The sequence below is a fragment of the Labrus bergylta genome, chromosome 6, assembly GCF_963930695.1.
Source record: "Labrus bergylta chromosome 6, fLabBer1.1, whole genome shotgun sequence".
Classification (NCBI taxonomy): Eukaryota; Metazoa; Chordata; class Actinopteri; order Labriformes; family Labridae; genus Labrus; species Labrus bergylta.
The window spans coordinates 32,933,647-32,949,985 of record NC_089200.1 but is presented as its reverse complement, the minus strand read 5'-3'; the positions used below and the strand labels follow the sequence as shown (position 1 = coordinate 32,949,985).

Genomic DNA, 16,339 nt, shown 5'->3' with positions numbered 1-16,339 from the left:
TAAGGAAATCGGACTCCCTGCTGGCCTGTTCCTGAGTTTGTTATATATCTATATAATTGTATATGGAATGTTTGTGACTGTAATAAGACCGTTTGTAATACCTCCTTGGTGTAAATAATAAAAAATAAACCAAACACTGAAGGGAAACATGTAAAGTTGCATTTCCACGCCTAACCACCGCGTGGCGCTGTAGACAAATCAGACGGCTACTTTCTGCGCCGCTGTACTTCCGGTGTCAGTTATAGGACGGTGAATGTATTCATTGGACTGATTTATAAACCATTTCAAGGCACAGAAAATAATTTAAGGGATCTCGGGATTAACTATTAACGTCCAGCGGGTTCGCTGTAACTGTGACGTCAGACATGGACATCCCAAACGCCCCCGAAGGTGAGCCGAGCTTCATTCAACGTTAGATAGCACACATGCTAACTTAAGCTTCTGCTAACATAGCCGCTGCGCTTAGCATTAACTTTAGTGATGCCGGGGGCTAATTGTCCTTCTAAAACGATCATTAGACACATTTGTAACTTAGCAATATGAAAAGGGATGTTATAACAAAATTGTAACAAGCATTTAGTTTATTTATACTACAACAATTTACGTGGTTATTCGTTAGTTCTTGTCCCAGCTTCAAACTGTTTATTTATCTGTAAATAATACACGATTTTATAAGATAAGATAATCCTTTATTATTATATCTTTACTTCTGACCACCTTGTTAACAAAAAAGTCTGTAACTTGCATTATTAAAAATATCAGTTTGAACCAGTTTTCTAAGATAAAACAGTGTTTGATAATCCAAACATGGATCGTAACCTGAAATTACTTTATTCAATTCAAACAACATAAACAGAGTTTCAGGGTGAATATATATGTTCTTATGTCTATGTTGCTTCATATTTGAGTTTCACGCATTTTCATTTTGAATCATGTTCTTGTTTTGTTTAATACAAGCACCTTTTATGTCATGTTAAAATGGAAAAGTGTAATAAAACAGTCTACTTTTCAAAAATATAATTTATTCTTTGTTCCTTTACTGGAATGTAATGATAGTTAAAGTAGCGATGAACCGATCCACTTTTTTTCATTTCAGAAACTGATTCCGATATTTTTACATCAAAACTAATATTGTTATTGGTAGTGTGTGTGAGGCTACACAGAGCTGACTCAGCATGCATACATTTGATCCGATCTGATCTTTGTGTCTTTGCTCTTCTCTCCTGTTGCAGATCAAGAGCTGAGGAATGTCATCGACAAGCTGGCCCAGTTTGTAGCTCGGAATGGGCCAGAGTTTGAGAAGATGACTATGGAGAAACAGAAGGACAACCCTAAATTCTCCTTCCTCTTTGGGGGGGACTACTTCAGCTACTACAGATGCAAGCTTGCTATGGAGCAACAGCAGCGTATGTAGTTAAAGGGACAGTCCACCATTAAACCATTTGCACTTAGAGTTTGATATGCTGTTGAAATATTCAGTTCTTCCAGTTTTCAAGATACTTCCTGTCATGAAAGACCTGAAATAAATGTTAATTAATTAAACAAATTCTCCTAAAATGATACTTTTAAAGTAGTATGAAGATAAGTGTTAAACATTTAAACAATCATATTAAATGAATGAAGTCGAGACCGTTTTACTTCCTGGAAGAAACTGATAGATCTCTAACGTCATATTGATCATGCGTACTCTGGTTTCAGGGTGGATGTTTTTGTGTTTATAGGAATGCAAAGCATGTCTTAGTGAAAACATAAACTGTACCCGGTCACCCTTACATGTTTTGATTGTCCTTGTTTTCCAGCTCACATTAGCTCCGCCCCTAAGGTAGTGTTTTAGTACTCGAAGTCGGTCTTGGTCTCAAGTTAGAGACTGGTTAGTTAGAGATGAGGTCCTGTCGTTGTGTTTTAGGTCATCCTTGCTGATAGTAATTATTATCTGCACACAATGAGATGTGGGTGCTCGTGTGTACCCGTGATGATAGACAACCACGTTTGTGTGCTTAAGAGGATTTAAAACATTTATTTAATTTATTTGATTTATTCAAACATCTGGGCTAAAAAATGTTGTTTAGGTGTTAAAACAAGAAATACCATTTCATTTTAGCACACAAGAAGTCTGTGTTTAACATCGACATTAAAAATACGAAGCTGTGTTTATGGGCTCAGCCAGGGGAAATGATGTGTTTATGAACTTGAGTTTGTTGTAATGTAAATACCAGTCAAGTATTTTCTACAAGTTTTACAATTGTAGTGTTCCTTAAACAGTGCTTCATTTTAGACTTTTAGTTTAAAATTAATTTAACCTCAGCCAACACTAATTATTGTCCTTGTTTACATCACATGATGTAAACAGTGAAAAGCCCCTTCAGGTGTTTTGTTGAGATGTCAGATATGTAAAGTTAGCATTAGCAGCCTGTTCATATTTGTAAGCTAGTTTTAATTAACTCACCATTAAGCGGGCCTCTGTGTGGCTCAGGAAGGGGCATGATAAATCTGGCCATTTTGGGAAACCAGCAGATCATGTTTCACACTCATTGGCTAAACCCTTTAAAAAGAGTCATGGACCAACATTCATGTATTATCTTCAATGTACTTCTTTTTTAATGACTCAAATTCAACAGTCAATGTCGACCTGACTCAATGTGTCAGTGCAACAAGTAAACAAAAAAAAAAAACATATTTTACCACAGCAACGTTATGGGACTTACATATATGTGAGTGTTTAGCTCACGTGCTCATTGTACAGAGGCTCCTCCATGTGGGCGCCCTGTATCCAGTCCGACCTATGGCTCCTTTTTCGCCTGTCATTCCTCACTCTCTCTCCCCCCACCCCGGTCTACTGTCCTGTTTCTGTAATAAAGGCATAATAAATATAAATATAATGAAAGACAAGGTACTGCACTGGGGCTAACGATGTTCAGATGATGGTCAGCGTGGTCATTGTATTACCTGTGTAATAATAACAATGATCAGCCAGGTTGCATGGAGCTGGTCTGTCAGAATCAGTCATGTTGTATCCCTGAAATGCATTAAAGTTTGCTTTTCCTCCATTTAGATCCCTCTACCCACGATGGGGAGGAATATAATTCTGAAGGTATTTATTGGAGCCACATTTTTCCAGTTGGAACGTCCCATTTTGTTTTTGCATATTTTGCTAGATTTGATGCAACCTGTGCTTGAAAGCATTCGCTTTGCATTTTACATGTCACTAATGTGTTCTTCTTGTATTTGTGATGTTTTGTTGTTATGAAGCTTCAGAAGATATCTGTCATATCTTCAAGATGGTGCAGATCAAAATGGGCTTAATCCTCCTTTTTTACACTTTCAGATACGCTCAGACAAACAGAAGAAGGAGCGTGATGAGTTGTATTTGAGGGAGATGCTGTTTCATTTGTTTTTCTCAATTCTTTGATTTAGGATTGAGGGCAGGTGTGGTTTCAACATGTAACAACACTAGTTTCACACAGTTATATACTGGCAGCAGTCAGGGCTAAACATAGACTGTAAATATTAGTGACGTCAGCCATCTGTTCCTGCAGGGGGCTCCGGAGGCTCATCAGCCACCATGTTGGAAATGCTGTCTCAGCCTAACTTTCAGTCAAACTTACGATAGACTGAGAGCTGGAGCTGAGGTGGGTTTTAAGCCTCCTGACAAACTGTCAATCATGTCAGCTACGCGCCTAATTATGGGAAAAAAAGTATTGTTTTCAAAATCAAAACAGAGCCGTTTAAAAATATTCACCGCTGTACAGTGTGTGCCAGTGATGACTAATCAGACTTATTTTGATTTTTGTACTAGGCTGTAAACATGTTTATTTATGCTGTTTTTGCCTGTGACTTGTATGTGACTTCCTGTGTTCCTGGAGTCAGCCTCGAGTGGACACTCAATGATCTGCAGGATTTGACACTTCCTCATTGGCTTCATTTTTCAACACCAGAGGTTGATGCTTGGGGCTAACACTTTCTGTGGAGTTGTTCACACTGCTGGGCAGGTGGTGTGAACATCCTGTTTCGATGTGTTGTGAATATTTCTAATGCTTCTCTTGGATAATCCAAAGAGATCAAACACCAAGATATCACCGCATTACTCATGACAGTCATATGATGATGAGGTTTTTAAGTGTGGTTGGACAGGGATATGAATGTTTTCTGAGAAGTCACATCTTGCCGTTAAAGTCCTACAAAGCTGATTTTATTTTGTGTTATTGGCAACATTTCTGTCAAACATGCCGCCTAAATTTCAAATTCATGGAGTCAGTATTTTGCTGAGGACGAGGAGACATTTTTGTAAACTTTCTTTCAACACATATGACACAAACAGCGCAGCGCTGTGTTGCTCAAGGGACACTCCAGTAGGAAGCATTAGATTCAGGCTGATGTTGTTGCTGACGCTTGCTCGCGTTGGTGCTGCTAGGACAGGCTGTTAGGTGAAATGAAGTGTTTCTCAGATGCATTGTGACCATGGATGATTCTGCATCGATGCAGTGACTGAACATTTCTGATTATTGCTTGTTGACGTTGCTTGTGGATTTTCTACATCATTTATTTATTTTGGTTTACAATGTAAAGATGTCTGTGTTGAATTCTAAAGCACTTTCTAAATGGTAAAAAAAAAGGAGTCCTTATTTATCTGACTGTTCATCTTCAATGATGAAAAAGCAGCCATGTGCAGTAGTAAAGAAAATTGAGGATGCAACGAATAGTTGACAGGATAATGGACTCGTGAGAGCAGTGACGATGAACAGCTCTGATGGCTGAGTCTCATCGTGCAGCCTGACTGTAGTTTAGTAACCAATAGTTTCACACATTTTCAAACCCGGGTGTTTCTGGTCTTTTGTGACTTAGATTTGTTTGTTCTTTCTGCAGGACTCAGAGGTTTAAATTAAAGATGGCGTTTGTGTAAATTAACTTTAAATGTCCTTGAAATGTTCTTCAAGCTTAGTACCTTAGAACCTTTGATCTGCCCGCTGTTTAAAAGCAAGTTCTTTTTTCTTTTTTTAAACCTGAAGTTAACTTATGTGTATCTGCCTTGCACATGATTTATGGAACACATTTTTCTCTTTAGGCTCCTCATCACGTCAGCAGTCATTCAGCCTCGAACGTCTCAGCATCAAGTCAGAAAACAAATCTTTCAAACTCTAAAGTTTCATATTTCATATTCTTTTGCAGACATGTACAACCCAGGAGCCAACGACGTGGTCGATATCCCTCCTCCATCACTGCAGATAATCGCTCCTCCTCCGATTCCTCCGCCTTCTGCGCTCTCTTTTGATGAGCTCGTTCAACAGAGTCAGTGGAATCTGCAGCAGCAGGAGCAACATCTGCACACTCTCAGACAGGTACATGACCTTAAAACCAGAGGTCATCCTCCTCTAGGAATAACTTTTTCCTTTTTGTTTGTTTTTTATATTTCTGCTTCTAAAGAGTTCTGCTCTTTTTGGGTAGTTCCCAACATTTCTGTGTAGCCAGCCTGATGTATTTATTTCATGTTCATATCTGTATAGGGACTAGGGTTGCACATTTCAGTCATTTTTCTTACTCGATAGTTGAACACCGTAACAATCAATTATCGATGAATCATTAATCGTTAATAAGCCACAAAATGCACGTCTGAGTTGCAAAGGAGAAGAACGCCCTTATTTAATTCTACTCCTGATTTCTTCCTATGAACTTTCTGTTACATCAACAGGCTGAGGAAAGATGGCGGTAGTTTTTCTTATGTTTTCTTTCATCTTTCTCCGTGTAGGAACAAGTGACCGCAGCCATAGCTCTGGCGACGGAGCAGCAGACCCAAAAGCTGCTGCTGGAAACTCAGTTAGACATCACAGAGTTTGACAACCTGCTGCAGCCCATCATAGACACCTGCACCAAAGACGCCATCTCTGTAAGCCTGCTGTTACTGATGTTTGATACATGAACCTCTTCAGAATATTCTAACAAACAAAAAAACTCCTCACTGGTTTTTAGGCTGGTAAGAACTGGATGTTTACCAACGCCAAGACTCCACAGCACTGTGAGCTGATGACATCACATCTTCGCAACCGCATCACCGTTGACGGAGCACATTTTGAGCTTCGCCTGCATCTCATCTATCTGACCAATGATGTCCTCCACCACTGGTAAAGCTAATTTAAAAAAACCACACTTTTCTCAGAGTAACAGTTAAGACTGTGACATCTTCATCAACATGATCTCTGATTACGAGTTACACACAGTGTAAAAGCTGCAGTTCTATTTATAACCTCCTCTTACTGTGATGTGGTTTCAATGTGTCCTTGCAGCCAAAGGAAGCAGCAGAAGGACTTGTTGGCAGCGCTGCAAAAAGTCGTAGTTCCCATCTATTGCACCAGCTTTCTGGCTGTGGAGGAAGAGAAGCAGCAGAAGATCACCAGGGTAATTACACACACATCAGAATCAGAGTGACCAAAGGGCAGATTTTATACTTCTAGTTTCAGCATATTGTCCTATTACAGATTACAGGGTAATATAAACTTCATGGAGCAGTAAGGCCCCGTGTCCACCTAGAGCGATAGCCTCTTTTTTTTCAATAGTTTTCAACGAGTAGAGAACACTTGCAGCAGCGGCCCGGAGAAAAAGGTCAGCGTCTTTTTTCTGGGAGCTCAGCCTTTTCTGTGCAGCCGCTCCAAGCGCTTACAACCTCTCAGAAACCCACTGTTGATGCCACCGTATGTTTTGCCTCCTTGCTCCGTGTCCAGACAAAGTAGGAGGGGAAACATCGTCCGTTTGATGCTCATATTGAATTATCTCAAATATACAACATGCAGTAAAAAGCATCAACAGACTGTTGTCATAGAGACAAGACGGATGTGCACAAACAGTCAGCGCCTTTCTGCCTGGGAACAATGCTATGTGTACATGGGGCCTCAGACTCTTCCTTTGGCTCAGAGCTATGGAAACAGAACTGACATAACTTGATCTCTGATATTTACTTTTGTGAGTTTGCTTTGGCAGTAATTCTGTTTCTGTGAGTAAAGGTTTCTCAGACGTTATACCTTCTTCTTTTATTGAATCACTCAGTAGTGGTTCTTAAGTCTTAATGTCTTTGTTGAAATCCCTCCTGTTTTGCAGCTCTTACAGCTTTGGGAGAAGAACGGTTACTTTGATGAGGAGACCATTCAACAGCTCCAGAATCCAGCACTGGGCCTCGGCCAATACCAAGTGAGTTGAAAAGTGGAACTGGTCACAGTTTTCTTTGATGGATACGTGCATAAAGTTTCTGACGTCATCTGGGGAAGATTTTTAACAGATGAGAGCTCTACAGAAATGTGGAGCCTGAGAAGTTTTGGATCCTCTCCATGCAGTGAAATAAATACCTGCTGTCATCACATTAACCCACTGTGGACCAGATACCAGCAGGACTTCTATGATCCATGTGTGGACCAGATACCAGCAGGTCTTCTATGATCCATGTGTGGACCAGATACCAGCAGGACTTCTATGATCCATGTGTTTAACCTACAGTCTCAGGTTTTACAAAAGGGACTTCTTTTAACGATTAACAGTAAAATCATTGAATAACATTTATTGAGCTGTTGATTCCATCCGAATCAGCTGGCAGATACTTTCGTCTACCTACAACCATAGCTATGCATCACTCTGCCGGAGTGTGACATGTTCAGTTTAGCTCTTGACAAAATCATGGACCTCTGCTTTTGAAGATTGAGGATGCTTTTTTTTTTTCTTTTTTTTTTACACCTCTTTCTGAAAAAATAGAACCCTGATTGTTTTCATCAAAGTCTGACTCAGACTGCAATCAGGTATCATCACACACATGAGGAGAATCTTAACAGATGATCTTATCCATGATCTCAAGCATGCACACACTGCAAGATATGAAAATAAAAGCACAGCACAGAGTACAAGATTTGATTAAGATTATCATGCATGACAGAGGAACGCACCACCTCACGTAAAGGTTTTGACTCTTAAGATGATTTCAGGTGTCCAGCACACCCGTCCTTTTATTACTGTCCTCTCTTGTACTTGTTGTAATCACACAGGAATTCCTCCAGACCCTTTCATGACGTAATCATCAACATTTTAAATCTACATCAAAACTGTCTGATATAAATCAGGGAGTCCCAGACGATCTCCGAGCAGATCAGTGACGTTAAGATTTGATCTTCATACGACTCCCACTATAAAACAATCTCTGTCAGATAATCGGTTCCGAGCAGCCTCGAGTCAGGAACACCTCGGCAATTGTTTGGATCAGGGTATGGGATCGACTATCCTGCAGTCAGGCTAACTGATAACATTTTTGTCTGTCCCCATGTTCACACCCTTTGCCCTCCTTCTTTCAGGCGTCTGTGATAACAGAATATGCTGGGGCTGTGCAGCCCATTCAGCTGGCCTTCCAGCAGCAGATTGCAGCTCTGAAGACCCAACATGAAGAGTTTGTCGGCAGTCTGAAGCAGCAGCATCTGAACGCTGCCCCTGTAGCGCAGCTAGCTGCCCCCGCTGAGGCTGAAAAAGCCCCACCTATGACCACACAGGCTGGTGAGAAGACATAGTCCACAAAACCAGATGTATTGTTTACATAATGACTAACCCTAAATGTTGTATATTACACAAAGCAGCCTCATTGTTGTTCAGTTTTAAACTGGCTGTTAAAGAGAAAAGTAAACACCATCATTTCATTATCTGGGAGGTTTTAGGTTTGTTAATATATGACTTGCTCCTCATATCAATACATGTCTGTTGTGTGTGTGTGGTTGTGCTATACTCTGTCCATGTGTTGTTCACAGGGGATGTGAAACCTCCCATTTCGGGGCCACCTCCAGGGGAGTTTGATGGAGCTTCATCCAGACCACAGGAGCCCAGCAACTCCAGTGGACCCTCAGATAACCCCTCCAACAAGTCTGGGTGGTTTGACCCCCAGCACATGGGCCCCTGGAACCCCAACCAGCCGGTAAAAACCTTTTAGTTTTTCTGTGTCCATATAACATCAGAATCATTGTTGGTGTTTTGACATGAAGGATCTTGGTGAGGTTCGAGACAAGAAGGTCATGGTTTATAGTCACGGACGGACCGGTCACAGGATTTTAAATGTCACCACCCCCATGTCGAGGTGAATTCTCTGGATAATATCCTGCTGCGTTCTCACATCAGCTCACTCGTACTAGGGGTCTGGTAGGAGAAACTCAGGGTGAAGTCTGAGTGAAATATGTGGCTGTTTTCTGCAAGTTTAAAAACCCTCATAGTGAAATTGACTCCTCCTGTCTTGATTTGGTTCTGCCCCAGACTACGATGTAATAAAACATACGACTGGAGAGAACAGGACCAAAATGTATCAGTTTGTAATGTGCTTCAGGGTTATGCTGTTATGCTGACACCTGTTGATGTTTGTTTTTACAAACATTGCACAGCCCTTTGTTTTCATAATGACCTTATTAATAACAGTTTGTTTATAGGGACTTTTCAAAAGGCACTTTTTGAAGCCAGCCTGTTGTTCTGCTAAACAGTGTGACCGTGATGTGATGGAAACAACAGAAAGCTTGCCCCACTTCCTTGCTTGAAGGATGTTGTGAAGTGGTTCTGACCCTGCTCCTTGTATTTTCTTCTTCTTTTTCTTCCCCAGCCTCCTTTCGACCCAAATCAGCCCCCCCCTCCATGCCCCCCCTGGAACAGCCACGAGGGCATGTGGAATGAACAGAGGGACCCTGGGAACTGGAGTGGAGCTCCACCCAGAGAAGGAGGTCCCTGGAGTGGTCCAGGTGGACCTGATCAAGGCCCTCCATCCTGGAACTCATTTGACCAACAGCCGCCCTGGGGGAACCAGCCTGACCAGCCTCCATGGGGCCAAAGAGAGCCCCCTTTTCCTCCACGCATGCAGGCATGTAGTAGATGTTTTCTGTGGTCTGATTTCTTTTTCTCCAGTGTATCACTCTGCTCCCTGATCTGCAGATGAATCTTCAAAGAATGATGGTATATATGATGTTATTACAGAGACCCCCCCATTTCAGGGGACCCTTCCCTCCCCACCAGCAGCCTCCTCCTTTCAATCAACCCCCTCCGCCACCACACAATTTTGGACGCTTCCCGCCACGCTTCATGCAGGATGACTTCCCTCCTCGACACCACTACGACAGGCCCCCGTACACTCCACACCGCTTTGACTACGCTCAGGGAGAATTTCCTGGAGGTGTGAAGTTAAGATCAATAACTTGACTTCCTGTTTGTGCATTCATCATTGGATTTAATAAATACTGATTTTGTGTCCTCCTTTTTCCAGACATGCCAGGTCCTCCTCCACATCACCATCCCAACCAGAGGATCCCTCCACCAGTAATGGGGGCGTCTGAGCATCCTCCCTGGGGGGGTGGAGGGCAGCACCAAGATTTTGGTCCACCCCCCCACGGTTTCAACGGCCACTCGCCCCACGTGCGTCACCGGCAGCAGCAGCAGCAGCAGCAGCAGCAGCAGCAGCCACAGCAACAGCCGCAGCAACAGCAGCAGCAGCATCCAGTCCAGGATGACCCGAGTCTGGTGCCTAACGTTCCCTACTTCGACCTGCCAGCTGGTCTCATGGCTCCGCTGGTTAAAGTAAGTCGCCTTCCTTTGATTGAGGTTAAAAAATTAATTTCTGAATACATCAAAATAATGAAAAGGAGAAAGTGGTTACCTCATCCCTGCATGTCTTCTGATCCTCTCTTTACTGTCTGCTGCTCAGCTTGAAGACTGTGATTATAAACCTCTGGACCCCAAAGACATACGGCTGCCCCCTCCAATGCCGCCTAGCGACCGGCTGCTAGCTGCTGTTGAAGCTTTCTACAGCCCTCCATCCCACGATCGTCCTCGAAACAGGTACACATAGCTTAGCTCTGTCTGCAAGAGGAGACATAATGCACCTTCTGCCATGTAGACGCTTTGCACGGGAAAGATGCCATTCTGTTTGACAAATGTATTCAGTTTAAAATGCATTTTTAAAGGTCCCATATTATGCTTTTTCTGGTTTTATATGCCCTTTAGTGTGTTTTCCAAGTGTCCTGTGCATGTTTAGGTACATTTATGTGCGTAAACGCGGCTTCTCCTACGTCCTCCTGTTAGCTGTAGCATTAGCTGCATGTAACGCTCGGTTCTAGCCCCCCTCGAAAAAAAATTGTGAGATCACTGATCTAAGCCCATTGGCTCGTTGTGGCAAGCCCAGCAGCTCATGTTGAAATTTCCGAGACGCGTGCTGAGCAACTGACCAATAACGACAGAGCGGATCGGCAGACCAATCAGAGCAGACTTGTCCCACGTGGGGTCTAACAGTGGGGGCTCAGCAGAGTGTAGCTGACAGACTCAGAGTGTAGAGGGAGCAAGGAGGAGCAGTACATGAAAACAGACACTTTTTTAGGACTTTAGCTATTGTGAACATACAAAAGTAGGTACATAGATTAAATATATACGAACCCCAAAAAGGGCAGAATATGACCTCTGTAAGACTTTTCTTACTTACAACATGTTTCAAAATGTGTATAAAACCAGCTGCAGGATTCAATCTCTGCGTTTGTCACTCTCTGCTTTGTTGGTCATCTGTTGGCTTCAAACCCGTTCATTTCTTTTTGTCACGTTCTCCTGTTTTTAGTTCCAACGCATCCAACATTTGAAAAGACTGACCTTTGACCTTTGTGTTTGTACCCGAGGATTTATTTATGAAGTCATCAAAAGTACTCCGATTAAAGCCTTCAAGTTGCTCCATAAAATCAGAAGATTTTCTTTATAGAGAACAAACCATATGACGTATTTTTGTAGGCCAACCCTGAAGTAGCATCTCCATGGGGTCTAACGAGAATTCTCCTGTGGGATTTTGGATTTTGGATCATTGCAGAAAATAATCTGTGTTAACACATGTTTCTGAAGCGTAGGCGTTTTGTTCATCAGGATAATCTTCACAGATGAACACCATTTTTATGATGTTTGAAGAGTTAATGCGGCCGACAGAAGTAAAAAGCTAACGTTATGCTAAAGCTAACTATACCATGGTCGGATGATTGTGACATCACTAGCGTTATGCTTCAGACGATCTCCGATAAACTAATCAGCGTAGCTTAATAAATAGTTTACTAACATAATATTCACCTTAACCTAAAGATTAAACATACAGGAGACATCTCAGACTAGTGAGAGAGTTCCCGCCCTCTGTGTCTGGCGTGATGACGTTTAATGTCCCCGACAACCACTGTAGTCACATTTAGTCTCTTGTTAGCAACCGCCTTTTTAAAGACGTGTAAAAACTTCAAAATTCACAAGTGGGGGTATTACCTAACGTAGTTTATGTGGTCTGACAAAACACCAACATCTCTTCAGCTTGTGTTAACCACAGACCTTATTTCAGGCATCGAACCACAAACCTGTTCAAAATCCCCGTTGACTTTTAGACGTTAGACCCCATGGCGCTCAAATGCTAACTTACTTCCTGGTTTTAGGACTCATTCCTGTGGCACTCTATCTGTGTGGACTCACTATCTCCTGATTGATCCTTCATAGTCATGAAGTTTACAGCTGGCTGTGTTTTTTTTCTCCACCTGCAGTGAAGGCTGGGAGCAGAACGGCCTGTACGAGTTCTTCAGGGCCAAGATGAGAGCCAGGAGGAAAAAAGGCCAGGACAAACGCAACATGTGAGCTTCCTCTTTAGTTTGAACTCTTCGTGTTTCATATATATTCAGATGTCTGGCTTCTGCTCACTCTTGTCAGTTATTGGTCACTCCAGGAGGCTTCAGAATCCCACCAGGGGGAGGAGTCACAGAGCGTGTTTACATGGACTTGAGTATCCCGGTTATGAGTCTTCTCCTGGTTCTGATCATATTTAGGATCTGGTGTTAAAATGCACATCCTGTTGGTGCAGCCATCTGTGATGTTTATTTTTTTAAAGCGAGAGACCACTGTGGCTTACTGCAGGCTTAGCACTGTGAAACGCCAACATAGTGACGGCGTATCCACCTGGTTTCCAGCAACCGCAAACATTTGGAAACATGTTGAAAACTGGCGTCCTGTAGCCTGTTCACCACACACTTGGGTCAGCATCTCAATTCTTTCTCTCATCTAAACTAACAATCACATGAAAGACAAAACTCAGAGTCTTCATCGCTCCAGATGTGAGACACTCTCATTGTGGCAGCCATCTTTGTTTTGCTGATGCGTCACTTGGCTGAGGCGGCGTCTGTGCAGATAGTCGGCAGCTGTCAGAAACCGGGGTAAGGCGTAGACATTTTCTCCAGGTAGCTAAATCTAGTTTCTCAACATCGGGTTTCTGAAACCAGGATATGATGATACTTAAAATACACGATCAAAACCAGGATACTCAAGTCCATGTCAACACACTCGTTGGATTATGGGAAAACCCTGAACCACATGTTTGTTCCAATGATTTAACCTTCACTCCCCCCCCCCCCTTCTCTGGCCCCCTCCCTCAGTGCTCGTGGAGGCAGTCGTTCCAGGAGTAAATCTCGCAGCAGAGGGAGGTCTTCTTCTCAATCCAGCTCTCGTTCCTCAAAGTCCTCCAGGTCCCGGTCCCGCTCGTCTCGTTCCCGCTCTCGCAGCCAATCACGCTCCTACTCTCGATCCAGGTGGGAACGACACATTTCACGCAGGAAGTTGTGTATGTGATACCAACGCTGATAAATACATTAACTGCATTTCTTATATGTTAACCTGTGTTAAGGTCAAGGAGTCGATCCAGGTCGTCTCATAGTCGGTCTCGCTCCAGATCGAGATCTCGTTCGCACTCACCCACCACCAAGAGACGGCGGGGACAGAAATCTCAGAGTGCCTCCCCTCCGTGAGTCGCCTTCACTGCTGTTCAAAAAGAACTCTGTTAGTCTTCATGTTTAAATGTTTAAATGTATTAAAGATGGCCTCTCCTTCCCTCCACAGCTCCACATCAGCGATGGGTACCCCGTCCTCCAAAGGGCCTGCAGAGAACCGGCTAGGGGAGGAAAACAAAGGCCATCAGCTGCTGATGAAGATGGGTATGCTCTTTGTTTCAACATTACAAATTTAGCCCTCATGCATCATTATGGACATTTTTGTCCATTTGGTCAAATGTTTCCTCTTTATCTGGACATCATTTTGTCTGTGTTAGTGCATATGGCACACATTTTTGTAAGAAAGTCTCTTGACACATTTTGGAATGCACATTTATATTTTTTTAATAGATCAATAGAATGCTGTGAAACATGTTTACTACCCTCTTAAGTCAAAAAAATGTCCACTTCCAAAGAACTGATATAAAAATAGAACAGATTGATTTTTTTTTGTTCTACTTTTTTCTGCACAAGTCTCTTAAACAACTCCAGCCCTGCTCAAAACTACCAAACATTCAATCATTTTTAGGAATTTAACCCTTTAAATGCCAGTTTGATTACTTGATGTCACTGTTGTTATTTAAGGAAAAAAACACAAAAATTAGTTATTTTCCATAAAACAAATATTTGATGGCTGGGGGATTTTTTTTAAATCAGTCTTGGATATGTCAAAGATTATCCAAAATATTGACTTTGATGCATTGTTAGTTTTTGTGTAGCATCAGATTTAAAATGTAGTTCCCTGTTTGGACATTGGAGGGCCAAATTGTCCAATTTCCAAAAACTGCTATAAAAGTAGAACAGATTAATATTTGTTTCTACTATTTTATGCAAAAAATAATACATATATCAATCTGTTCTATTTTTATAGCAGTTTTTTGGCAAGGACATTTTTGTCCTTAGTGACTTAAGAGGGTAGTAAATTAAACTGATGCCTGAGGGTTAAAGTGCTTGATTTGCCAAAATGGCTTTTGATGTTTCTGAATATGTAAGTTTTGATCCTGAAATTCAAATCAAAGTAAAATAATCTGAACGCTGTATTAGTTGTTTTTGATTATATACTCATGTTGTCGTCTTTGCCGTAGGCTGGAGTGGCTCGGGGGGTTTGGGGGCCAAAGAACAAGGCATCCAGGACCCCATCAAAGGAGGGGACATCAGGGACAAATGGGACCAGTACAAAGGTGTGGGGGTCTCACTGGACGATCCGTATGAGAACTATCGCAGGAACAAGAGCTATAACTTTGTTGCCCGCATGAAGGCAAGAGAGGAAGGTAGCTCAACTTTCTTTAATGTGTTGTTATTATTATTATTATTTAAAAAATCAAATACTTTGGTTATCTAACAAACTATCTGCTCTTTCTTTTCTTGATTCAGTGAATCGGGAACCTCCAGAGGCCCCTCCAGCTGAGTGATTTCATTATATCTCCTCATTCTCCCATTTGCAACAACCACCAAGAATCTGAACTTCACAGCACGGTTTCCAGTCAACAAGCCCCTCCTCCTTCCTCTTCAACTCAGAAAGCAGACTTGTACACTTCTCCTCCCATGCAGAGTTTAAGGAGGAGTTTGTCCCAGCAGTGAGTAAAGCAGAGTGAGAGCAGTTTTCAGATCACGTCTAATAACAAACACGGATAATTATCAGCCACTATTTGACTTTCTGATTGAAATTTGGGCTTTCTATGGCTTTACTGTAGAGATAAGACAGTGGACAGTCAGAAATCAGTGACAAAGAGAGAGGGGGGAAAGGAGCCACAGGTCGGATTCGCCACAGTCGCTAAGTTAGTCCATTCAAATACAATAAATAAGTCAATACATTTCCCCCTTGATGGTATCGCCTTTAAAATGCTTTAGGTTTTATTTACAAAGGATTTTCAAAATAAAATAATTACATTTTGGAAAAGTTATCATGTAAAAGCAGCCTACTTTGAAATGAACAACATTACACTGAAAGTATTTTGATGAGTGCGGTCAGACATCTCGTTATTGGTTCTGAAGTCAGTCAGTGATTGGCCGGGGAGAGAGGAGTAGTGAAACATGTTCTGCCGTTTGTATGAACTGACTCTTTGTGATCGTGTTCTGCTGATTATTGTGATACATTTTTTTATGTTATGACTTCTTCTATGGAGAAATACTGTCATTTAGTTGTAGTATTAAAATAAATCCTACAAGACAATGAGAATGGAGTCAGTTGTGACTGTGTCACCGTGACTTGTCTTTGTTTTCAGGATCAGTTCTTTTGATATGCATCAAAAAGGGAAAACACTGTTCTGCCACCTATAAGGGGTTGCTGTGGCTTAGAGTCTGCTTTCTCTAAACCAGAAGGCAGGGGTTTTGATACCTAGCTCCTGAAGCCACGTCTGATAAGTCCTTGGGCAAGACCCTCGCTGCTTCGTCGGAAGCGTATGAATGGATGAGTTAATACTGATGGACTCTTTACTCAGCAGCCTCTACCATCAGTGTGTGAATGTGTATGAATGGATGACTTAATACTGATGGACTCTTTACTCAGCAGCCTCTACCATCAGTGTGTG

The 16,339-nt window shown here is 42.1% G+C and overlaps 1 protein-coding gene across 1 annotated transcript; it reads left to right on the top strand.

Annotated features, from left to right (window-relative positions):
* Positions 1–211: 211 nt before the first annotated feature.
* On the top strand, positions 212–15,987 carry cherp (calcium homeostasis endoplasmic reticulum protein). The gene is made up of 20 exons (XM_020657094.3): positions 212–390; positions 1,233–1,406; positions 3,053–3,091; positions 5,167–5,336; positions 5,744–5,881; positions 5,965–6,116; positions 6,279–6,390; positions 7,087–7,176; positions 8,322–8,517; positions 8,766–8,929; positions 9,599–9,853; positions 9,967–10,162; positions 10,253–10,563; positions 10,691–10,824; positions 12,537–12,623; positions 13,419–13,571; positions 13,667–13,783; positions 13,879–13,973; positions 14,894–15,079; positions 15,183–15,987. Exons 1-20 carry the CDS (start codon positions 366–368, stop codon positions 15,218–15,220), a joined length of 2,832 nt encoding a protein of 943 aa, XP_020512750.2. The 5' UTR covers positions 212–365; the 3' UTR covers positions 15,221–15,987.
* The last annotated feature ends 352 nt before the right edge of the window (positions 15,988–16,339 follow it).